Raw genomic sequence first — 25,457 nt, forward strand, 5'->3', positions numbered from 1 at the left:
AAGGATGATCGAGTCTCCGGAATCCTCGAATCTGCAGCCAAACTCATTCTTTTGAATCTATATTCATACTCACAGTTTTGGTTTTGCAGGTCATAGATTTGGGCTTGGAGGTGCTCGATCTTCTCATATAGCTTGAAGATGGCCTCCTCGGTGTTCTTGGCATCCGACTTGTAGTTGTTAGTGAACTCCGCGGGCATCGTGTGGCTAGCGTTGATTCCACGCTCCACCATCCCCTAGCACTTGAAAACTTGTTGCTCCATTGCTTCAAGCCTCGTCTCCACGCTTCCGGTTCCCTTTGATCCCTCAACATCGCGGATGTGCAACAACCCATCACACATCTCAATGGTTTGAGGGTGTCGCAGCACCTCCGCGAGGTAAGGGTTGATGACCTTCTCGAAGAACTTGTCCTTGGAAGCACTTGGGGACGTCATGATAATCTAGATCTTTTAGAAAAACAGCTCGAAACAAGAACAACGAATAATTGCGTGATACGGGAGTCAAAACCTTCCGGAGAATATATAATGAATTTTTACCGACCAAAATACGTATCGTGCAAGAAAACGGAGTCCGGAAGGCACACGAGGTGCTCACGAGGTAGGGGGCGCGCCCACCACCCTCGTGGGGCCCTGGTGTCCTTCCCGGACTGCTACTTATTTTTCTATTTTTCTAAATATTCCAGAACGGAGAAATATTGCCTTAAAAATTGTTTTGGAGTCGGTTTACTTACCGTACCACATACCTATTCCTTTTCGGAGTCTGAAACGTTCCGGAAAGTGTCCCTTGTGTATTCCTCCGGGGTTACGGTTTCAATAATATTGGTTTCAACATTTATGGGATTACCTGAGATATAATGTTTAATTCTTTGACCGTTTACCACCTTCGGATTTGTGCCCTCGACGTTGTTGATCTTTATGGCACCGGAACAATAGACCTCTTCGATAACATAGGGGCCTTCCCATTTAGAGAGAAGTTTTCCTGCAAAAAATCTTAAACGAGAGTTGTATAGCAATACATAATCACCTACATTAAACTCACGCTTTTGTATCCTTTTGTCATGCCATCTTTTAACTTTTTCTTTAAACAACTTGGCATTTTCATAAGCTTGGGTTCTACATTCATCAAGTGAGCTTATATCAAATAACCTCTTTTCACCGGCAAGTTTGAAATCATAGTTGAGCTCTTTAATAGCCCAATATGCATTATGTTCTACTTCGAGAGGTAAGTGGCATGCTTTTCCATAAACCATTTTATACGGAGACATACCCATAGGATTTTTGTATGCAGTTCTATAAGCCCATAATGCATCATCAAGTTTCTTGGACCAATTCTTTCTAGACCTATTAACAGTCTTTTGCAAAATTAATTTGAGCTCTCTATTGCTCAACTCTACTTGACCACTAGACTGTGGGTGATAAGGAGATGCAATTCTATGATTAATATCATATTTAGCAAGCATTTTACGGAAAGCACCATGAATAAAGTGTGAACCACCATCAGTCATTAAATATCTAGGGACTCCAAACCTCGAGAAAATAACTTCCTTAAGCATTTTAATAGAAGTGTTATGATCAACACTACTAGTTGGAATAGCTTCTACCCACTTAGTAACGTAATCAACAGCAACTAAAATATGTGTGTATCCATTAGAGGCAGGAAAAGGTCCCATATAATCAAAGCCCCAAACATCAAATGGTTCAATAACAAGTGAATAATTCATAGGCATTTCTTGACGTCTACTAATATTACCAATTCTTTGACATTCATCACAAGACAAGACAAACTTACGGGCATCTTTGAAGAGAATAGGCCAATAAAAACCAGATTGCAATACCTTATGTGCAGTTCTATCTCCAGCGTGGTGTCCTCCATAAGACTCGGAGTGACACTTGCGTAGGATCTGTTCCTGTTCATGCTCAGGTACACAACGTCTAATAACACCATCTACTCCTTCTTTATAAAGATGTGGGTCATCCCAAAAGTAATGTCTCAAGTCAGAGATTTTTTTTTTCTTTTGCTGGTATGTGAAGCTAGGTGGTATAAATTTAGCAACAATATAATTAGCATAATCAGCATACCATGGAGTACTACGAGAAGAACTTATAACATTTAATTGTTCATCAGGAAAGCTATCATTAATAGGTAGTGGGTCATCAAGAATATTTTCTAACCTAGACAAGTTGTCTGCAACGGGGTTCTCAGCTCCCTTTCTATCAACAATATGCAAATCAAATTCTTGTAGCAAGAGAACCCATCTAATAAGTCTAGGTTTAGCATCTTTCTTTTCCATAAGGTATTTAATAGCAGCATGATCAGTTTGAATAGTTACTTTAGAATCAACAATATAAGATCTGAACTTATCACAAGCAAATACAACTGCTAAAAGCTCTTTTTCAGTAGTAGCATAATTTCTTTGAGCATTGTCTAGAGTCTTACTAGCATAATGAATAACATTTAATTTCTTATCAACTCTTTGCCCTAGAACCGCACCTACAACATAATCACTAGCATCACACATAATTTCAAAGGGTAAATTCCAATTAGGTGGCTGAACAACAGGTGCAGTGACTAATGCTTTCTTAAGTATTTCAAATGCTTCTACACAATCATCATCAAAAACAAATGGTATATATTTTTGCAATAAATTAGTCAGAGGCCGAGAAATTTTTGAGAAGTCCTTAATGAACCTCCTATAAAATCCAGCGTGACCAAGGAAACTTATTATACCTTTGATGTCCTTGGGACATGGCATCTTTTCAATAGCATCAACCTTGGCTTTATCAACTTCAATACCTCTTTCAGAAACTTTATGCCCCAAGACAATACCTTCATTAACCATAAAGTGGCACTTTTCCCAATTCAAGACAAGATTAGTTTCTTCACATCTCTGCAAAACTCGATCAAGATTGCTCAAGAAATCATCAAAAGAGGAACCATAGACGGAAAAGTCGTCCATGAAAACCTCACAAATCTTTTCACAAAAGTCAGAGAATATAGCCATCATGCATCTTTGGAAGGTAGCAGGTGCATTACATAAACCAAAAGGCATACGTCTATAAGCAAAGGTACCAAAAGGGCATGTAAAAGTAGTCTTTGATTGATCTCTAGCCGACACAGGTATTTGAGAGAAATCAGAATAACCATCTAGAAAGCAATAATGTGTATGTTTGCATAATCTTTCTAGCATTTGATCAATAAAAGGTAAGGGGTAATGATCTTTCTTAGTAGCTTTATTTAATTTGCGGAAATCAATTACCATCCTATAACCTGTGATAATTCTTTGTGGAATCAATTCATCTTTATCATTAGGAACAATAGTAATACCTCCCTTCTTAGGGACGCAATGGACAGGACTTGCCCACTCACTATCAGCAACGGATAGATTATACCTGCCTCCAGAAGCTTTAGTATTTCTTTTCTTACCACTTCTTTCATTTTAGGATTCAGACGTCGTTGAGGATCACGAACTGGTTTGGCATCTGCTTCCAAATTTATTTTATGTTGACATAGAGTGGGACTAATGCCCTTAAGATCATCAAGAGTATATCCAATAGCAGCACAATGCTTCTTCAGAGTTTTCAATAATCTTTCTTCTTCATACTCTGAAAGGTTAGCACTAATAATAACAGGATATATCTTCTTTTCATCAAGATAAGCATATTTAAGATTATCAGGCAAAGGTTTAAGCTCAAACACGGGATCACCCTTGGGACGATCCCCTAAAATTTCAACAGGCAAATTATGTTGCAGAATAGGTTCCTGTTTAAAGAATACTTCATCTATTTCCCTTCTTTCATTCATGAACATATCATTTTCATGGTCTAGCAAATAGTGTTCTAAAGGATCACTAGGAGGTACGGCAATAGAAGCAAGACCAATAATTTCATCCTTCCTAGGTAATTCTTCCTCACGATGTTGTTTACTAAATTTAGAGAAATTAAACTCATGAACCATATCATCCAAGCCAACAGTAACAACATTCTTTGTACAATCTATGGTAGCATTAACAGTATTTAAGAAGGGTCTACCAAATATAATGGGACAAAAGCTATCTTGTGGGGAGCCAAGAACAAGAAAATCAGCAGGATATTTAGTTTTCCCACACAAGACTTCAACATCTCTAACAATTCCCATTGGTGAAATAGTATCTCTATTGGCAAGTTTAATTGTGACATCAATACCTTCTAACTCAGCAGGTGCAATTTCATTCTTAATTTCTTCGTATAAAGTATGCGGTATAACACTAGCACTCGCACCCATATCACATAAGCCATGATAACAAGGATCTCCTATTTTAATAGAAATAACAGGCACGCCTACCACAGGTCTATGTTTATCTTTATCACAAGGTTTAGCAATTCTAGCAGTTTCACCTTCGAACTGAATAACATGCCCATCAATATTATCAGACAAGAGATCTTTAACAATAGCAATATTAGGTTCTACTTTAACTTGCTCAGGAGGTGTATAAGTTCTAATATTGCTTTTACGAACAACAGTTGAAGCTTTAGCATGATCCTTTATTCTAACAGGGAAGGCGGTTTCTCAATATAAGAAGTAGGAACAATAGGATCATTATAAGTGACAGTCTTTTCTTCAACTTTAATAGGTGCAGCTACTTTTACTTCTATGGGAGGATGATATTTAAACCACTTCTCCTTAGGGAGATCAACATAAGTAGCAAAAGATTCACAGAAAGAAGCTACTATCTCAGAGTCAAGTCCATATTTAGTGCTAAACTTACGGAAAATATCGGTATCCATAAAAAGATTTAACACAATCAAACTTAGGTGTCATACCTGACTCCTTACCTTCGTTGAGGTCCCAATCTTCAGAGTTGCGTTTAATTCTATCCAATAAATTCCATCTGAATTCAATAGTCTTCATCATAAAAGAGCCAGCACAAGAAGTATCGAGCATGGTGCGATTGTTTTTAGAAAGCCGAGCATATAAATTTTGAATAATCATTTCTCTTGAGAGCTCATGATTGGTGCATGAATATAATATTGATTTAAGCCTCCCCCAAGCTTGAGGATGCTTTCTCCTTCGCGAGGCCAGAAATTATATATATATATAATTGCGATCACGATGAACAAGATGCATAGGGTAATACTTTTGATGAAATTCCAACTTCAATCTTTTATAGTCCCAGGATCTCATATCATCACATAGCCTATACCATATCAATGTGTCTCCCTTCAAAGATAAAGGGAAGACCTTCTTCTTAGCAACATCATCGGGTATACCTGCAAGCTTAAATAATCCACATATATTAAGTGCTCATCAGGATGCTTTGTTCCATCTCCTGTAAAATGGTTAGCTAGCAGTTTTTCCATCATACCCGAAGGAAATTCAAAAGGAGTTTCATTTTCAATAGGTTCAGTAGGTTGAGGAGCAACTCTTTGCTCTACTGGGAGGGGTGAAGATACCCCGAACAAGCCCCTCAGAGAATTACTTTCCATAGTAACAAGTGACAGTAAATTTCAGCACACTATATAAATTTTTCCTTACCAAATTCCACCTATCAAAGGCGCTACACTCCCCGGCAACAGCGCCAGAAAAGAGTCTTGATGACCCAAAAGTATAGGGGATCTATCGTAGTCCTTTCGATAAGTAAGAGTGTCGAACCCAACGAGGAGCAGAAGGAAATGATAAGCGGTTTTCAGCAAGGTATTCTCTGCAAGTACTGAAATAAGTGGTAACAGATAGTTTTGTGATAATATAAATTGTAACGAGCAACAAGTAACAAAAGTAAATAAAGTGCAGCAAGATGGCCCAATCCTTTTGTAGCAAAGGACAAGCCGGAACAAACTCTTATAATAGGAAAAGCGCTCCCGAGGACACATGTGAATATCATCAAGCTAGTTTTCATCACGTTCATATGATTCGCGCTCGATACTTTGATAATTTGATATGTGAGTGGACCGGTGCTTGGGTGCTGTTCTTACTTGAACAAGCATCCCACTTATGATTAACCTCTATTGCAAGCATCCGCAACTACAACAAAAGTATTAAGGTAAACATAACCATAGCATGAAACATATGGATCCAAATCAGCCCCTTACGAAGCAACGCATAAACTAGGGTTTAAGCTTCTGTCACTCTAGCAACCCATCATCTACTTCTTACTTCTCAATGCCTTCCTCTAGGCCCAAATAATGGTGAAATGTTATGTAGTCGACGTTCACATAACACCACTAGAGGCTAGACAACATACATCTTATCAAAATATCAAACGAATACCAAATTCACATGACTACTAATAGCAAGACTTCTCCCTTGTCCTCAGGAACAAACGTAATTACTCACAAAGCATATTCATGTTCATAATCAGAGGGGTAATAATATGCATATAGGATCTGAACATATGATCTTCCACCAAATAAACCAATTAGCATCAACTACAAGGAGTAATCAACACTACTAGCAACCTACTAGCACCAATCCCGGACTTTGAGACGAGAATTGGATACAAGAGATGAACTAGGGTTTGGAGATGAGATGGTGCTGGTGAAGATGTTGATGGAGATTGCCCTCTCCCGATGAGAGGAGCGTTGGTGATGACGATGGTGATGATTTCCCCCTCCGGAGGGAAGTATCCCCGGCAGAACAGCTCTGCCGGAGCTCTAGATTGGTTCCGCCAAGGTTCCGCCTCGTGGCGGCGGAGTCTCGTCCCAAAAAGTTCCTTCTGATTTTTTTCTCATCGAAAGACTTCATATAGGAGAAGATGGACGTCGGAGAGCCACCGGGGGGCCCACGAGGTAGGGGGCGCGCCCCCCACCCTCGTGAGCAGGGTGTGGGCCCCCTGGCCTTCATCTTTGGCGAGGATTTTTCTTTATTTATTTTAAGATGTTTCGTGGAGTTTCAGGACTTTTGGAGTTGCGCAGAATAGGTCTCTAATATTTGCTCCTTTTCCAGCCCAGAATTCCAGCTGCTGGCATTCTCCCTCCTTATGTAAACCTTGTAAAATAAGAGAGAATAGCCATAAGTATTGTAACATAAAGTGAAATAACAGTCCATAATGCAATAAATATCGATATAAAAGCATGATGCAAAATGGACGTATCAACCACCCATTGGCGACCAATTGGAAGTATCTTGTATTACTATCACCCATTAAAATGAAATCAACTTTAGATCTCTGGTAGTATTTGATCTCCTCTTCTCGCAGTAGACGGGCAACCATCTCATTAGATTGATTTTTCAATTCAATCTCTTGCTGAGATAATGTGCGCGTCTCTGCAATTTTGTCGAGGTCATCAATGATGGCACAGAGCCTTTGTTTTTCCTTTTTATAAATTCTGTTGGTGTGTTTTGCCCATCCAGAGAGGTGTCGCCTCATGCCTCTTATTTTAAAGATCCATCGCCAAATAGGTGTACGACGACAGCGGGCCTCTCCCAAACATTCTTGATCATGTCTACGAATCCGTCCCTATGCAGCCATCCAAATTCAAATTTGAAAGGGCGTCGGGTGGCTGGGTTCATAGAGTTAGAATCCAGAATGATAGGTGCATGATCCGATAAGGCCTCTATACGCTCTAGGGCTCGCACGGTTACCAGAAGAAATTTCAGTTCCCATTCGGTATCCATTAGTACCCTATCGAGCTTCTCGTATGTCGGCACAGATCGGTTGTTTGCCCAAGTGAACTGACGCCCCGACATACTGGCCTCCTGAAGATCCAAACTGTCTATCACAACATTGAATAGAAAAGGCCAATGAGTGTCGAAACGGTCCTTATTTTTCTCTTCCTGGTACCTCAGAATGTTAAAGTCCCCTCCAATAAGCATTGGGTACGGGTTATTCTTAGCCAGGTTAACCAATTCCCAAAGGAAAGCAGATTTATGCTCATCTTGGGCAGCCCCATAGAGAGCGACAAGAGTCCATGTAAAATTGTCAGCTCTATTTCGCAGGTGAAATTTTATATGAAATTCACCGATCGAAAAAGCCAACAAGTCAATGGCTGTTGTCATTACCCCAAGAAGGATTCCTCCAGATCTTCCACGAGCTGGTAGACTATGCCATGTGTAGTCGAAACCACCTGATAGGTGATCGAGGACATGCGGGCGAAAGTCACACTTGCCAGTCTCAGAAATTGCCACAAAATCCAAACCGTGTTCCCGGACACAATCACTGACGTGTTTATATTTAGCCAAGTCTGAAAGACCTCTGCTATTCCAAAACATGCCTCTTATGTGGAAACTTGGGTTTGTGTTGAACTCTTCGCCTTCTTGGGCGGTTTTTGTTTATTTTTAGAGAAGTGCGATTTAGATTTTCGCAAAGACGCCGTGAAGTCACAAAACATGGACCCAGATCTTGCATCATCCAATCCAACCTCGGTAACCTCACCAACCAAGTGGGATATAAGCGGATCATCATATTTGGCATCCGCTTCATCATCATCCTCGGTTTCAGGGTCAGGTATGGTGGTTTTACATTTCGGAGAAACCTTTAAGCGGTTGATCTCCATATGTTTAAGCACCCGGATATGAGGTGATTTTAGACACACGAATAAATGTGAAGATACCAAGCGCATACTTTTGAACACACAAATTAAGGGGGGGGGGGGGGTCTACCATCCAACCATCAACTATATGATCCTTGATTTAGATATCTCAGAAAATGACCACCTTAAATTTCAACGATGGTCAATGGATACAAATGTGTTATATGTTGGTCTTGATTTGGGACAAATGAGGGGTTGATAAGCCGCAATACAAACCACAATTTTATACCAATGCGGGAAATGAGATTTTTGTTCGACATACATAGATGTGAGATGACTCCGAAGTCATACAAACATAATATGCGGAATACACGGATAAATACGAAGATACCGAGCACAACAAACAAACACTTCCACGTCTACATCCACATCTACATCTACATCTATTGTCGGCATTAACCACATCACAAGTAACTACACCGTTGTTTGAATTTTTCACATCGCATAAAGAAGTACGGTTTGGCAGCGGTGTCCATTTGATCTTCACAACTACTAGTAGTATCGATCATATTAATGATGCCCTTCAAAGGAAGTCGTGTCCCATCTTCCAAATTATTTTATAGGCCAAAATTTAACAAGACATCGGTGGTAGATTATTTTAGAGGGCGGGCACGTGTGGTCTGCGTTTCACCGGCAAGGTAAACGCCATGCTACACCATTTTTAAGATTTTATTTATCTTACTAATTAATTTGCACGAGTTATCAAAGCATGTCGCATACAATGGACATGTGAAAAGAGGAGCGATATTTTTTCAGGGGAAGTAGTGATATTTCTTCAGTGGATAGTGGATTTTCTGTAAAAGTACGGTACAATGGCACACTCATACTGACACTTCTACGGAAGCACCAAGCACATACACACTACTTCTATAAGGATCTTTTAAGAGATTGAGCCGACAAATTTAAAGTTGACGAAATCAACATAAACGCCTCATTTGCAATATAAAAAGTCATCTCCCATTGAACAAACCACCAAAAAGCCTGGAATAAACTAAAAAAAATGTGAGCACCCATGCCAATCTAGGACTTGACCGACACTGGTTGCTTCCAACACAACAGAACTAAAATCTTGGAGTTATGCTCAGTTCACGGATAGTGAAGTGGTTAAGTATACATAACTGCGAGAATGCAATGACTTATATGCATTAATCAAGATGATAGGGCAGTTGAAATGCCCAATGATCCTGGACAAGAATCTTCATATCGGGCTTAAAAGAGCGGATTTTTCGGATAATAAAATCGGTGATCACGGGGCATACATGAATTAAGTGTGGAGATATCAACTGCACATTTACGAACACACGAATAAATGCAAGGATTTTCCACCACACACCCACCAGCACTACCTTTGGTTTCAGACATCTAAAAAAAGAGCCAACCACCCTAAATTTCAGCCATGCTCGATGGATACAAACGTGTTACGCGTAAGTCTCTCTTTTTTTTTTCTGAAAAGTTATGCGTAAGTCTTGATACAAATGGATGTTGAAAAGCCGCAAACACAAACCATGACCTTATACAGTCATGGAAGAGGGGGGGGGGGTTCTTTTCCGTCAAGGGACATTTTTTTTGCATGGTAATACGTGTCTCATTCATATCATCTATATCTACATATACTCTTATAAAAAACAGAGTTGGTGACGATGATGTGACTGTCATCCTGTAATATAGGCCGTCCGATTTATATCTAACGGATAGGAAGGAAACTATGACAATTTTGCAAAAAGATGCCCACACCCCTCTCCACATTTACAAATAAGATCTTCTCTTGTTCATCCTTTTCTCCCACAACATAAACTACTCATACGGATGCATCTTGATTTTCTGTGCAACGCATGGGCATCTTGCTAGTAAAGAATAAAATACAAGTCATGTAATAACCAACATGGCAAAACTGAAAAGATAGCAAAACATCTCTGAGCTTGACAGCAACGCCTGTCACCTGCCTCCGGCACCACCACAGCAGCCACAGAAGAAAAGAATGACGGGTCACCTCCTCACTCGAGTTCGACGCGGCTCCATCGCTGATATGCAGCTTTACGGACCTCCAAGGTGGCTCACAAAAAATGAAGCCATTGCCGTTGAACGAATACAAGAGACGGCCGCGAAGCCATGTAAAATAAATACGGAGATATACGTGAGTAAATACGGATATATGGAGTACGTACAAGTACAAACAAACAGCTCCACATCTACGGTCAACATTATTAGACTCGGCAGTAACCATCGCTGTCTGAAATTTCCAAATCGCATATCCATTTCTCGTTTCCCGGCGAGCCGTCACGTCCATCTGCCTCCGCCCGCCACGCCCCGCCCCGCCCCGCCGCTCAACCTCAACCCCACCCCCACCCCCCACTCCCTCCCCTCTCCCCGCCGCTCCGGTCTTCACAAGTCTTTTCTTTCTCTTCCCCACCCGTTCCCCCCACGCCACCGTCAAACTCCAGCTGCGGTCTCCCGCGGCAGCCCCGCCCCGCTCCCCATTCCTCCCCCCACCCAACCTGCGACCGCTCCCGCTCAAGAAGAAAAAACCCGAGCTTGGCGAGCCGCCTGCCGGACGGAGAGCTGGTGGTCGGCGGAGGGGACCGGACGGCATGGCGGGGCACGCGGCGGTGCGTAGCTGCGTGCAGACGGCGCTCAAGGCGGCCAACTCCCTCGTGGGGCTCGCCGGGATGGCCGTCATCCTCTACGCGCTCTGGGTGCTCCGCGCCTGGTCCCAGCAGGCCGCCGACCACCTCCCCGCCCCCTGGTACCATCCCCTCCCCTCGCTCCTCCTCCTCCCTCCCTGAACTCAACACGCAGATCTCGCACAGCGTTGCTCTCGCCCAAGCGTCGCAATCTCTGCTTTCGCCTACTAGTTACTTACTGCCGGATTTGCCGTTTTATTCCCCCCATTTCTGCTGCCGCTCCCGATTCCTCCGACCGATTTCGCGGCGGAATCCGTCGCTCAGACAGACAGATACCCCCCGCACCCACCTCCGACCGAATTCCCGGTGAAATGCGCGTGTCCTGCACACTGCTTCACCGGAGGCAGCAACGACCAACAGAGGGATCAGGATCAGTTCCCTGCTCGAACGAACGAGAGAGGGAGAGCGAGAGGGATCGGGAAGTGGCGTAGGAACCGAGCCAAGCCCAAAAGCGCCCCCCTTTTTCCCCGGCTGCTGACGGGCGGGACACTCAGCAGCCACTATTGCAGCAAATGTGTGTGCAGTGACGAAAACAAAAAGCAGCGGAGGGACGGATGCAAGTGCCATTCGGTGGTTGCGGTGGAATTGCGCCGCCCCTACAGATTTAGGTGGCGGCTGCGATGTGTCGTCACGACGTGATGCAGCGGATGGATGGCCCAAACGAAAAGGATGGATGTATATGTATATATCTGTGCGGTTGATTGGTGGGCTGTGCAAGAGCACTCATGGAGGATAAAGAAACAACAGCGATTTGTGCTCAACAATCGCTTTCCCCAACTTAGGCACGCCTCTAGTGATCGGCATCTTCCCCTTTGCTTTGCTGTTAAGACGTCGACGCCTCGACGCCCACCGAATGGCTTATTCTACCATGTTTTTTATGTTGGGCCTGACAAATTTATTAGGAATCCATGCCAACCAGTATTCAAGGAATTTTCAGGTGTCTTGCTTGCCTATGTGAAATATATACTAGTATGCAATGGCTGTTTTGATTGAAAATAAATCGCATCGCTTGTTGTGCAGGTTTATCTACACTCTTCTCAGCCTGGGGATCATCATGTGCTTGCTGACCTGCTCGGGCCATATCGCCGCCGAAACTGCAAACAGCCCCTGCCTGTCTTGTGTATCCTTGAAAGCGGCTTATGTGGCACTTGCTACTGGTTTATCAAAATTCCTCAAAGCCTTTTGCATCGTCGCATAGAGGCCAAACCTTTCTGTTTTTTTCCCATCAATGGTATCTCCATTTATTCGCAAAAAAAATGATATCTCCATTTAAGATATTAATGATATTTCAAAAAAAAGAAGGAAATTGCTAGCAGGTAAGTCTCGAAATGGGACTGTTGGCTCCTAATAATACTGTGACCTGGTGCTATGAACTATTTTGCCTTAACCTGACATGTATGTAGCACATGATCTTTGTATTCTTGCTTGTGATACTGGAAGCTGCAATCGCCGCCGATGTATTTCTGAATAGCTACTGGGAGGAGGTAAGGAGCACTTCAGCTGCTACATATACTTGCTATTTCTAATATATCAGCCATTTGATTTGTGATGGTTTGATAATCCCCAAACCTGCAGGATTTCCCAGATGACCCATCCGGGAAGTTTGATGAATTCAAGCATTTCGTGAGATCAAATTTTGACATATGTGAATGGGTAGCCCTCTCGGTGGTCGCTGCTCAGGTGAGCGATTCTCTGCTCAAGTCTTCCACCTCTTGCTTCTTATGCTTGTAACCAAACAGCTGTGTAGATATAACAAGTATGGTGGCAACATGTAGGGGGAAAAGGAAATGCTGACTGCTTTGCCAAATAACCAAATTAGACTTCTAAATAGTACCATAGTTTTATTTGTACCTTCCACTACTGGTTTGGCTCACAGCCAGTCTACCACTGTACTTTTCAGAGATAATCATAACAAACTTAGTAACAACAACACTAATAATAACATTTTATTATTCGCAGGCGCTATCAATCATTCTTGCAATGGTACTTAGGGCCCTTGGCCCCGAAAATGAAATCGAATACGACAGTGACGATGATGCAGTGCCCGCAAGGCTGCCTCTCCTAAGGAACAAGCCCCAGCATGGTCCAAGCTATGGCGAACCTAACTCACCTCGCAGGATTGATTCATGGCATGTGCGGATCTTAGACAAGGTGAGCTGTTTATCTATTAAACAAGCATCTCTTCCCTCTTTACGTTGGTGCACCGTCAGTCTGTACACCGTGACTGAAGCCTTGCAACTGTTTCCTTTCAGGCCAACGAACAATAAGATTCTTCTGACCTTACATGTCGAAAACCCTCCGGAAGGTTTCGCTGTCCTGACCCCTGAGGGTTACGGCCAACCTGAGGACATGATGATACTTCTTCTCTGAAGTAGTAGTGAGGATTGATACAACGACGGTGTGGTACCCGAATGGCTACTTTTATTGCCTTTCGACATGCGCAAGTATTTGAGTAGCATGTGACTAATCTTACAGCCTCCTGATGTATGGGATGAATGTTGTAAAATGTTTCACAAATAGATGATGGATTGATGCAATGTCTTACCCAATACAAAAAGGAAATCACCCTGATAGTCTGAACGCCATGCATTTTATGTTTCTGTTAATGTTTACAGAACGTGGGATGGGACTTTTTTCATGCTAAATTTCAAAGTTTAGTTGAACACTTAATTGTACCTAGTGTACTGTAAGGTACATACACGGTAGTTGCTTGGTCGATCGGTATCAGTAACGTACTGTCCACTCCCTCTGTAAACAAATGTAAGATGTTTTGGTTAAACTGTCAAGACGTCTTATATTTGTTTACAGCGGGAGTAGTATATTACGGAAAAATGTCACTCAGACAATAACAATCTGCAGATACGTTTTCTTACCTTGCAAGTAATTTTTAGTTACGTCATGAGAAAAACAGATTAAGGCAAAATATTTTTAACTGGCGGTAGAGGAAAAAGAGAGCTGAGAAATGGTGATGTAACCCCTTCACTCATTTCAGTCTATGTAGTGTATATTGAAATATCCAAAACATCTTATGTTTGTGAATGAAGGGACTATAACTGAAGCTACATAATATTATTCATCAGCACTAGAACGAACCAAGACATAAATAAATAGTACTGTACTACATACACACGCTAAGTACTACTATGAAATTACAAAACTTTTTCCATGCGAATTGTAAATGTTATCTACAGACATTTACAAAACCTGAGCACAACCCAACACTTCCAATCAGAGCTCACTGTAATTACAAACGGTGAGCACTCAATGACACCAAAACTGCAAATGTTTACACACACAAAAGAGCAGGCAGAGAGTTTATTTATTACAAGAAAAATGACCCAACCCAATGAACTCAACTTTGATAACAATGATACATCAGATCAGATGCAACATGGCACCTCAAATATTCCTTCCAACCACGCCCGACTATGGAACAGGGTTTATTGATCTGATACAACAACAATCATGCGACTGACAAACTCGCTTATTGATTGATACAGTGAGTGGTCTGCTAGGCACAGAATAGAAAGAATACTTTCGTCTCAGAAGGTCAAGCAAACCTAAAAATAGTGTACAACATCTCCATTGAAAGAGGAGCGAGCATTATCTTATCCTTGGTGAATCTGAAGACCTTGTCCACCGACCTCGACTTTGAAGCAGCGGAAACCATGCGATTCTAGCTCCGTGGTGACCTTCTCCAAAACTAACTTGGACAATACTGAAATTTATGATGTCAAGGAAGCATCGCTGCTAAGTCGGTAGATATAGACAAACGGATTATATATCAAAATGTTTGTTGAAACTAAAAAGAGTACCAAACATATATTAAGCATATCCAGATTAAATCAGCATACAAGAACTGTGAAACTCTTGGTTTGCATGCATCTAACAGACCTATTCATTAAGTGGGTACAGTTGTACCACAGAGAAATTAAAGGATCTTTACAAGTACAAACCATCAGTAAACATTAAGCAATTTCAAGTTCCTCCTTGCTACATTAATAAGTTTGACAGAATTACTAAATAACAATTCAGAAATCTTCATATGTAAAAATGTTAAGTGACGAGGATCTAGCTTTTACTGGCAAATCATTTTAATGTTAACATTCTTCACTAACAGAATGCCAAAGACTGCATTTGTGCACACTTCGATTTCTGGAAACATTCAGTTAAAATGTCATGAAGAAATCAACTGAAAGGAAAAGATATGCTGGATCTGAGGTATTTAAGCGATATAAAAGCTACACAAGTAATAAGATATAAAAGGATACGAGTTGGTATCAACGTCAAAACACAGCCTCCACCACCAGCTCCGGTGAGCTTCGAGACCAAGTTATACTTCAATGTCGAGCGCAGCACGGTTTCTATAGAGGAATGGCTGACTCCCATGCACTGGAGCAAACCTTGGTTCATCTCCATGAGTTCTGCTAGCTTTTCTTCCTTTGAGGTCATGGCTATCTCATCAGTGGCAGCTAACTCGACAATGCTGGAAAGCTCTTCACTAATGGTGTTCACTGCATGGAAGACGGAAGCCATAGCATCGGGATGCCTAGATGCTCTTTCAGACACACCAGCAACCAGAGCCTTGGTGTTCCTACCAACCCTTGTATCAGTAATGAGCATTTTGACTGGATTGCCAGATTTGAGGTTTGTCAATTCTCCCTTCTTGAATTTGATCATGCTCCCTAATAGTCACGTAACAGATGAATTTAAATCCCAATGGCATGTAAAGTTATAAGATACTCCTATTTTAAGTTAAAAATACAAGATGTTTCTAGTACGAAATGACTCGGGTGAGATTTTCATGACTGAACTCCTATATATACAGAATACTCATATTCAAGTTAAAAGTACAAGATGGGACACTAGTTGGCAATAACAGGCAGTTGCTGATTTAAACTTTTAACGTACAACGGCAGCGCCGTTGAGGAATAGGTTCATGAAACAAGCACATATAACCTCAATACTGATATCTCCACTAGAGGAAAAAAATCTAAGTCGCAACGGATTTTGGCGCGAATTGAAAGATTCTAACCAATCAAGAGGAACAACATACCAAAAGTGCTGACAGCGTTGTCAATGCCAGAAGGCTTGCCATGAATAATCTTTTCCCCCTGGAACGCCCACGTGTTAACCAGCTCAAGATGATCCTTCCCCAACAACCGCCACTCTGTTCCGTCGACGGCGCCCTCAGCGCAAACCACTCCTGCCGCCGTCAGCAGCGCGCCTGACAACGACACGGAGAACGCGGCCGACGAACCAAGCCCCGCGCCCATCGGCAGACCCGAGCTCACCACGACCTTCCCAGGCCTACACCTGCACAAAAGAAAATAGCTGCATCAATTTTACTAGTTTCAGCATCAGAAGATTTGCTTGGGGGAAAGAAAGCTGCCGACTGACCCCAGGATGGAAGTGTAGAGGTAGAGGAACGCGGAGAGGCCTGCGGAGAGCCAGATCTTGGCCTCGGGTATCTCGTGCAGCTCCACGAGCCTGGCAATGGAGGCCAGCTCCTCCGGGGAGCAGGGCCTCGGGGCCTGCAGCTCCGCCTTGCGGCAGGTCTCCCCCAGCGCCTCGAGGAGGCGCGAGCATGGCCAGGAGAAGGCGAGGCCCGAGTCCGTCAGGTCGACCTCCACCTCCCCGCCGGCGCCGCCATCCCCTGCGAAAGAAACAGCGAAAGGCCAGAGCGTCAGTGCCGATCAGGAAAGAATCGAGAGTCGGATGGCGTTTGTTGGGCCGGGGAGGAGACCTGGCGGGGGCAGGTGGAGGGAGGACTGCGTGTAGAGGTCGATGGCGGCGGCGACGGCGGAGGAGCCGTGGACGACGGCGTGCTCGCCGGCGAGGATGATCTTGCCGGGCGCGCGGGCGCGGATCTCCATCGATCCAAATCTTTCGGCCTCTGACTGCCTCCCTCGCGCTACTGCCGCTGCTGTGTGATCCGCGGGCGGCGGTGGCGCATAGGAAGTATCGCCCGGCGTGGGGAAAGATTCAGAGGATCAAATCATGACGCTCCTCCTCTGCGCGCAGCAACGCGGCGGCGGCGGTGGCGGCTGCCGATGTGGGTGAGCTCGGGTAGGGTAGGCTCGCTGGCGGCTGGACACTCGTCTCAGCTACCTTTTGCGCGACGGGATGCGGAAGCATTCACTGGTCGCCGGCGGCTGCCTGAACGCAGCGACGGGAACTTTGGACTAGAATTAGGATCCTGAAATCTAAAAAGCGGCCGGCCACTAACTGACCGAAACGGGCGGCCGGCCCGTGGCCGTTCGATCGCGCGAGCGATCGCTCCCAGATCCGCCAGGTACCACCTGGTCGCGCACCGCGGTCATGGGCGGTTTTGTCCGCATCCGGACGTGGGAGGCCCACCTGTAAGTGATAGAGGAGAGAGTAGTGGGGTCGTGGGCGGCGGTTTTCGAAATCTGCGCCTGAAATCCCTCGCCGCAGTGTGCTCTCTCTCCCCATTCCTTCATCGTCTTCCTCCTCGCCATCCTCTCCACCGAATGGGGCGTGGCGGGCGGAGTGCTCAGATTTGACGGCGGCTTGCGGGTGGTTCTCCTCGCCGGGGAATCGCTGGTGCTCCTCGCCGCCGGAGGTATGCTCTCCCTCCACTTCTACATGCTTCTCCTCCCTTTCTCTATCTCGCAGAGCGCGGATGGTGCCGAAATGCGAGGGGAATGCTCTCTAGGGTTCGGGAACGGCGCGAACTACCCCCGCTTATCTTCGATTTCCTGCGATTTTAGGGCGATTTTAGGGCGAGGGGAATGCGAGGTCACGTTGAGTTCCGTTCTCCCATCTCGCAGCACGCGCCCAACGGTGGTCGGGATCTACAAGGTGGCCTGAAATCCCTCGCCACAGCGAGTTCTCTCCCCATTCCGTCTTCATCTTCCTCCTCGCCATCCTCTCCACCGAACGGGGCGTCGCGGCGGAGTGCTCAGTTTGGCGACGGCTTGCGGGTGGTTCTCCTCGCGGGGGAATCGTTGGAGGCGTAGTTCACGGCATGGGGGTGGCTGGACAGGGTCAACGTGTAGTCCCCGTTTGCGCGATTTTAGGGCGATTTGGCTGTTTACTTCATGTTCCATTCAATTTTGCAGAGATTTGAGATCTGTTCATGATTCTTAGTTATTCTGTAAGTTTGTATTAGATGTGCGCAATGTTGTGTGCAATGCATTGGCTGATTTCGTAGTTGGTGTTCAGAGATTAAAGTGGTTAGTTGCACAAAATTCTCCTCAGTTGGCTGCGTCCATATAGTACTTGGCTGTCCATATGCTCTGCAGTTGCAGCAGTTGTTTTGGTCAGTTGGCTCACTGTTTTTGTACTAGGTGGTTGTCTATACTGTGTTCAGTTGCACAAGTTGCCTGCTCGGTTGGCTGCATCACTTTTACTAAGTTGGCTATTCATATGTTATACACTTGTGCCAGTTGCTCTACTTAGTTGGTTTTACTTAATTGCATATGTTATACACTTTTACTAGTTGGCTGTTTCCCCCTCTGCTGTGTGCAACTAGGGACTCTTGTTTGTACAATTTTAGCACCAATGTTTGCCAGTTTTCCAATATAATCTACCAAATCCACCAGCATTGTGGTGGCTGTGGTGGTTTATGTGTTATTCTCCTGCTTTGTGCAACTAGGACCCCTTGATTTGTGCAAATTAGTACCAATGCTTGCCAATTTTCCATTTTAATTTTTCTCAATGTGCAAGTCTTTTGTTGTGGATGTGGTTGTTTTCATGTGTCTCCCTTCATGTTCAACTAGGGACGCTTTTTTCAGAATAAGTTATCTCACTGAGCTTGTTGCCTTTACTTAACTTTTTTCTGTCTAGGTATTACTTGTCACAGTTGGCAAGTAATAATTAGGCAGAAAAAAGTTAGTTGGCTTATTTGATGTCCAGTTTGCACAAGGTTTACTGCCCAGTTGGCTGCATCATTGTAGTAGTTGGTTGTCCACATCTTCTAACTATGTTTTTTTGTTGTATTTCCTGCCGCAGGGCAAAAATGGTTATAATAGGAGGAGATGCGGGTGGCAATCAAGGAGATGTATTTTTATTCACTTTTTTCTTTTGTTTTTGAGTTGTTTTTCAACTTATGCATGTATGCTAATGTCTTTTTTTTCATGTTTTCTTTTGGTTGCTTAATCAGCGTTCTGGAAGTCAGCCTCTTCGCCGGAACTCGAAGCGTCCTGCTAATCGCCAGCCACGACCTGCACAGAGTGTTGAGCAGGGAGAGGACGTTGAGGTAAGTGGCATGTTGATGACACAAGTCCATTTTTTTTGGTTTTGTTTGGGTCATATAACATTTTTTTATTTTTTCCCATGCTCATGTTTTTTATTTTTTTTCTTAGGATGCTGATCAGTTCCGTGTTGTAAAGCGGACTAGACGTGCAGCACTTGGCAAGGGAGCTGAGTCATCTTCTAGGGTAAGTAAAATCTCAAATATAAGTGTTTTTCTCGCTTTTTTTAGATAGTGATGAAATTATGCAGCATTTCCGAACAGTATTTTTGTTTTTAGTCTGTCAATAACAACCTTTTGTAGTTGACATCTCTAGTCATTTTGATTTAAATACAGTTGACATTAGTTGGCATTAGTTGGCATCTTGTAGTTCACTAGTTGGCATCTTTTCATAGTTGACATCAGTGGTCATTTTTTTGTGCAGGCAGCAGTTGCTGGAGAAGCTGTCGCATCTTCCGCAGCAGATGCTGAGGTATGTGGGTTTTTTGTGTGTGTTTATGAGCTATTTGAATAGTTCTTTGCAAACCTTTTTTTAGTTACTGTTTTTCTTGTGTTGCAATATCATTTCTTATTGTTGCACATACACTAGAACTTTTTGTAGCTGCCAGGTCTCGTTCTTTTTTTATTTACTGTTTTATTGTTGCACATTCAGTTGCACACTGGCAGTCTTTGCAGTTGTCCTCATGAGCTTTATTAGTTGCACAAATACATCATATTAGTTGGCATGATCCATTTTATGAATATATAGCTCATTCTAATACTGATTCAAATGATGATTGCTAGTTTTTTTTCATTCTTGTTTTTTCTCTTGTGTTTAATGTTTGTGTAATGCTTTCATTTTCTAATCAACAGGGCAGCGGTGAAGGAGTTGAGGTGCCTCCAGGGGAAGATGTGGAGCGACCATCACAAGCAGGCAGGATAAGGGCATCACCAGCGCGCTTTGCAAATTTCAACGCCTCTCTAACCCCACTACAGAAATCAGAGCTAGTTTCGAGGTCGGTCGGGGGGCTATTGAACTTATCAGATACACTTCTAGCGGACCTCACTAAGTTCCTGGTGCAGTCCTACCAGCCACAGACCTCTGAAATGGTTTTCCCAGGAAGGGGAAGGATGCGTGTCGATGCTGACAGTGTTCAGAGGGTATTTGATCTCCCAAACAATGGTCCAAAAGTCAGATATTTAGTTAACAAGGATGCCACTAGGAGATTCAGACAGGCTTTCAACATAACTGGAAATTCTCATCCCCAGATCACTACATGGCTCAAGATGATTGAGCATATGGCTGGAAGAACGGATGACACATTCTTTATGGCCTGGCTTGCGGTTGCCTTCGGCACTTCTCTAGCACCAACCACGGCCTTGAAGCTCAGCCCAAAGTGTTATGGACTTGTGCTAGATCATCAAATGCTAAAGAATACAAACATCTGCCTCTTTGTAGCAGAACACATTAACGAAGCTTTCCGGAACATGGACCAGGAGAAGCAAACTGTTTGCTGCTGCTTGTATCACTTGATGGTTAGTGAAAATGACCACTTTTTTCCATCTGTTCCTGTTCTTTCTGTGCAGTTATAGTTTGCTAAAATTCTCATAACAATAACTGAACTTGCCTTTTTCTTTTGTTTGGGTCTGGTGCAGAGACTATACCTTGATGCGCTCGTACATGACATCCCAGTAAGCAACTGCGCGATACGATCAAATGCATGGGATAGTACTCTAATTGCCAAGGTGATCAAGAAGGATACTATCTCTCCTGGTGTGTTCGGCAAATTACAAGTGGGTTCTTTTTTGTTTTTTTCCAACAGTGTCTTCCTTCTATGTTCTTTTGATGTCTGGTCACTCTTTTTTGGAAATTGCACAGAAAACTGTCATCAGTTGGCACAACAATGCATGTAGTTGTACAGATTATAGCTTTAAGTTTGGCAATCTGCACACATGTTCATTTTAAATTGGCACACCATCTTTTTTAAGTTGCACAGTTTTACTAATCTTGTTGCACAGATGTATTGCATCAGTTGGTAGGAACTTTTTTTTAGGTGCCATGTGTGTTGCACAGTTTTTGTGTCTTTGTTCAGTTGCATATATGTATAGTTGAATTTGTCTACTCCAGTATCTTGTTGTAGTTGCACAGGTTGTAATGTGTGGTTTCATTCAACACACAAATCTATTTTGATAACCTTGTTATTTTCTGTTTCACTTTTTTTCACATCAGCTTAAAGAGGAGTATAGAGGCACGGAGCAGACACCACTGTTTGGTGGAATTTTGCAAGCTGAAGCATTTGTGGCATCCAAGTTACCAATAACATACAATCCTCAGGTTAGTGTTTTGCATACAGAAACATGTATCACTTACTAATATTTTTTCTATTAGCTGGGATGTATGTTCAGTTGGACATGTATAACTTTTGTAGTTGCGAAAATACAGAATTTAGTTGGCTGTGATGTATGTTCAGTTGCACATATAAGCTTTTGTAGTTGCACATGTTCTTTTGGATAGTCAAAGTGTTCATTTACAACCATTGTCATCAACTTTTGGCAGAAATGCATGGTTTTTACTTTGTGCCACAGTGCATTTTGTAGTTGGCTAGAATCATGTTTTTAGTTGGCCAGAAAGTGTGTATTAGTCGTTTTTGCTTATCACATCATGGTCAGTTACAGACATTTTTACTTTTTATTATTTTTTCTAACTGAATCAGTACTGAATCTTTTTTGTGTTGATGCAGAAAAAGGCAAAAATTGCGAAAGTGGTCAATGAGTTGTGCAAGGCTGTAACTGAACAGGTTGGCACCTTCATTGAAGAAGTTGCCAAGATTGATGACGAGGAACCAGATTTTGATCTTTACGTACAGCAGCCATCAATGCAAACTGGGGCATCACGCCGTGCTCCAAAAAGAAAGAAATGGCGGTCAACTATACAAGAAGAAGAATAATTTGTTGAGGATGATTCAGAAGAAGATGAGGACATGGAAGCAGCGATAGATGCTGACGACGATGAGGAGACAGATGCGGATGAATCAGAGGAGGGGGACAAGGATGAGGATGACAATGAAGAAGATGCAGACGAGGAGGAGGATGAGGAGGAAGAGGAGGAGGAGGAGAAGGAGGAGGAGGAGGAGGACAAACAAGAAGAGGACAAAGGAGAGGAGGAGGACAAGGAAGAAGATAGTGATGCAGAGGAGGAGGAAGAAGAAGGTGAGGCCAGAGAGGGGGACGGGGACAAAGGGGCAGCAGTTGATGGCAGTGAGAGGGGAGAAGACAAAGGCGCGGCAGCTGATGGCAGTGAGAGGGAAGAAGACGAGGATGAAGAAGACGCGGATGATTATGGTGATGATAAAGGGGGATCCAATGGAGGCAGCGACAGCAGCGATGACGATGATGATGACAACGCCCCTGGTTCTGGTGGTACATGTGGCAACACATCCAGGAGGACTAGCACTCATGCCAACCCTGCGAGCAGCAGCAATTCATTGAGTAGCAGGAGCACACTACAGATGTTGATTGACAAGACTTGCTGGAAAGACAAGGATTTTCCAAAGTCAAAGAAAAATGACGAAGCAGAGTCTCAGGGCAGCATTGATATGTTCAAGCTCTGCAACTTGAAGCCACCTTTGCCAACCACCTTTCCCGTGCCAGATTTCAGCGACAAAGATATGTGTGAGAAGATCAACTTTGCCATTGACAAGAGCCTGTTCTTATCAACTGATGCTGAAAAGAATCAAATTGACATGGAGGAAGTAGGAAAGGGTCTTGACTGGGTTCATTCAAAGGAAAAATACAAGGAATATTTAAAGCAGCTCCCAGACCTAAGCTCCAGCTAGAGCAAGGCAGCATCCACGGCAAACCCTCACGTGGTTCAGAAGCGTAAAGTAGTTTCAATTAAGAAGAATCTGCAGTTGCCTCAAACCAAGGAGAAGATGGTGAGTGCAGATGCTGAAGTAAATATGGTCAAGGAAGCTGTGCTTCAAACTGATATGCCAACAGTAGTGAGCAGAGAGCCAACCAATGTCAGAGAAGTTCAACAGATCAAGGGGAAGACTCCCCTTTCAACAGTCCCACCAAAACCACCTAAGAAGAAGTTTGTCAAGTTTGCCAGGGGCGCAAAGGGGGAACAGGCCACAAAAGATTTGGGGTTCAGAGACGAGAGAGAGCTGCGAGCCGCAGCCATTGATGCAGGGGTGCCAAGTTCTGCCAGGTTGCTGCCAACTCAGACTGGAAAGATGCCAACTACAGATACCAGTGTGCCAACTGATGTGTCAGTTAGCAGCATGGTCACAGTCAAAACCACCACAGCTGGCCAGGAAGGCACCACTGCAACTGCAAGTCCCAAGGTGCCTACTGATAGAGATGCTTCAATGCCAAACACAAAAGGAGGTCATCCAACTATCAAAGTGCCATCCCCAAGAGCTGTCTTTCAGCAACCATTAACACAAGAGGAGGTGTTCGACATTATAAGTAGGTGCAAGCCTCCAAGGCCGCCAACTACAACACTATTGCGAACCAAGTCAGTGAATGATGCACCCGTGTTTGTCCCGCAAGGAGATGCCCTGGTCCTTGAACCCTTACGAAGATCAAACTCTTATCATGGTGCGGGTTCTGCGATGCACCATCTTTTGACCTCGGCATAGATGGTGATGCTCCAGCACCTGCTCCAGCAGCAGAAATAGCGGAAGCCGGTGTGATCAGCATCGATGAGTGTGAGTTAGACCCAGCAGCTGTGAATGAAGGATGTGATGCTGCTGATGCTGGCAAAGCAATAGCTCAAGAACTAGATGTTGGTTCACCAGAGAATTGCCACACCCCGATATGCGCAGAACTAGAACTTGGCACGAGCAGTTCTTCGGGGCCACCTCTTGCACGAAGACAGAGGAGGGTAAGAAGGCCCGCAGCATCTCAAAGGTCTCCATTCATCGACTACAACAAGAACAAGACTTTCAGCACCAATGAGGTAGTGAACAAGCTTTACGCTGCCCTCTTGTATTGGGTCAGGCATCACAAAGGAGCAGATGATGGAGCTACCAGGTAAACTAACTCCCCACAGCCTACATACATATCTTTTTTAGTTGCATAGTACCAGCCACTTAGTTGCACAGAAAGCATAGTATGTTGCACAGAACAGGGCTTTTAGTTGCACACTGTTCTTTTTTCATTTTCATGCACATTTTTTTTGCTGCTGTGACCCTTCGAGCTAACTTGTCTTTTTATTGCTTTCAAAAAAAATCAGCCCTGAGATAATCAGGTATGGTGCTTTCTACATTTCTTTAAAGGAGTTAGTTGATTCGATGAAGCCGGTTCAATGGTTGTCAAAAATTATTATTGAGATTGGAATCTTACACATAATGGATAACTTACCAGAAGGGTCAAAGAAGGTTGTTATGCCACTGAGGTTTTCTGTAAGTTTTTCCAAAACCTTCTTTTTACCCTCATCTTTGTTCTGTAGCACTTTTTCGTTGACCATTTGAGGGAGGCCTTTCACCTACTAAGGAGTTTTGAGCCATGTTTTATAATCTCTGCAGATAAAATTACAGCAAGGGATCCACAATGTGAATGAGATGAACAAGAAGTTTGATTACAAGAACCGTCTCGACAAGAAAGACTTGGTGAGTGTTGTGCCCACATCATCAATCTTTTTTTAGTTGGCACCCACAGCATGTCCAGTTGCACATGACACATCTGTTAGTTGGCAGATACTTGTTGCAACCCGTTTTTAACTTGACCAAGTCTTTTACTGTTTTTCTTAGCTACATCTTGTATTTGTGTCTGAAATTGTTCACGCTTGCAAGTCATGCTGCCAGTGCTCGAGTGCGCAGATGTAACCAATAAGGACGGAGGGAGGCATTATTGGGTCTTTAGTGTCAACTTGAGGGACGGACGCTTCGAAGTTCTTGATTCAAGCAGGACGCTGGACAACATTGAGCTGATGAACAACGCCTCTACCATTGCGGGGGCAGTACGCCAGCTATGGAGGAAGCATTACCCAAAGTTCAGCATCGAGCACTTCCGGATTATTGACATTGACGTACCAAAGCAGCTTGGCAAGTAAGACAATAAGCATTTCATTCC

General features: G+C 43.6%; 2 protein-coding genes across 2 annotated transcripts; one reads left to right on the forward strand and one right to left on the reverse strand.

Moving 5' to 3' along the window:
* Positions 1-10,854: 10,854 nt before the first annotated feature.
* Positions 10,855-13,755, forward strand: LOC125540333 (tetraspanin-19-like). Its single transcript, XM_048703941.2, has 6 exons — positions 10,855-11,244; positions 12,203-12,302; positions 12,586-12,666; positions 12,758-12,862; positions 13,142-13,333; positions 13,435-13,755. The coding sequence occupies exons 1-6, from the start codon at positions 11,090-11,092 to the stop codon at positions 13,447-13,449; spliced, it is 648 nt and encodes a 215-aa protein (XP_048559898.1). The 5' UTR covers positions 10,855-11,089; the 3' UTR covers positions 13,450-13,755.
* A 761-nt stretch (positions 13,756-14,516) lies between these two features.
* On the reverse strand, positions 14,517-17,370 carry MK (mevalonate kinase). The gene is made up of 5 exons (XM_048703940.2): positions 16,929-17,370; positions 16,583-16,838; positions 16,239-16,498; positions 15,454-15,867; positions 14,517-14,900 (listed from the first exon to the last, which is right to left on the reverse strand). Exons 1-5 carry the CDS (start codon positions 17,056-17,058, stop codon positions 14,791-14,793), a joined length of 1,170 nt encoding a protein of 389 aa, XP_048559897.1. The 5' UTR covers positions 17,059-17,370; the 3' UTR covers positions 14,517-14,790.
* Between the last annotated feature and the right edge of the window lie 8,087 nt (positions 17,371-25,457).

The sequence above is a fragment of the Triticum urartu genome, chromosome 2A, assembly GCF_056163025.1.
Source record: "Triticum urartu cultivar PI428250 chromosome 2A, HENAU_Tu73, whole genome shotgun sequence".
NCBI classification, from domain to species: domain Eukaryota; kingdom Viridiplantae; phylum Streptophyta; class Magnoliopsida; order Poales; family Poaceae; genus Triticum; species Triticum urartu.

What these genes read in the sequence shown, in the direction of transcription:
- LOC125540333 (XM_048703941.2), top strand. Translation starts at nt 11,090, where the DNA reads ATGGCGGGGCACGCGGCGGTGCGTAGCTGCGTGCAGACGGCGCTCAAG. An exon ending in GACCACCTCCCCGCCCCCTG is followed by an intron (nt 11,245 to 12,202) that starts GTACCATCCCCT and finishes CTTGTTGTGCAG; the next exon opens with GTTTATCTACACTCTTCTCA. An exon ending in TCTCGGTGGTCGCTGCTCAG is followed by an intron (nt 12,863 to 13,141) that starts GTGAGCGATTCT and finishes TATTATTCGCAG; the next exon opens with GCGCTATCAATCATTCTTGC.
- MK (XM_048703940.2), bottom strand. Translation starts at nt 17,058, where the DNA reads ATGGAGATCCGCGCCCGCGCGCCCGGCAAGATCATCCTCGCCGGCGAG. An exon ending in CTCTACACTTCCATCCTGGG is followed by an intron (nt 16,499 to 16,582) that starts GTCAGTCGGCAG and finishes TCTTTTGTGCAG; the next exon opens with GTGTAGGCCTGGGAAGGTCG. An exon ending in TTTGACGTTGATACCAACTC is followed by an intron (nt 14,901 to 15,453) that starts GTATCCTTTTAT and finishes CATAAATTTCAG; the next exon opens with TATTGTCCAAGTTAGTTTTG.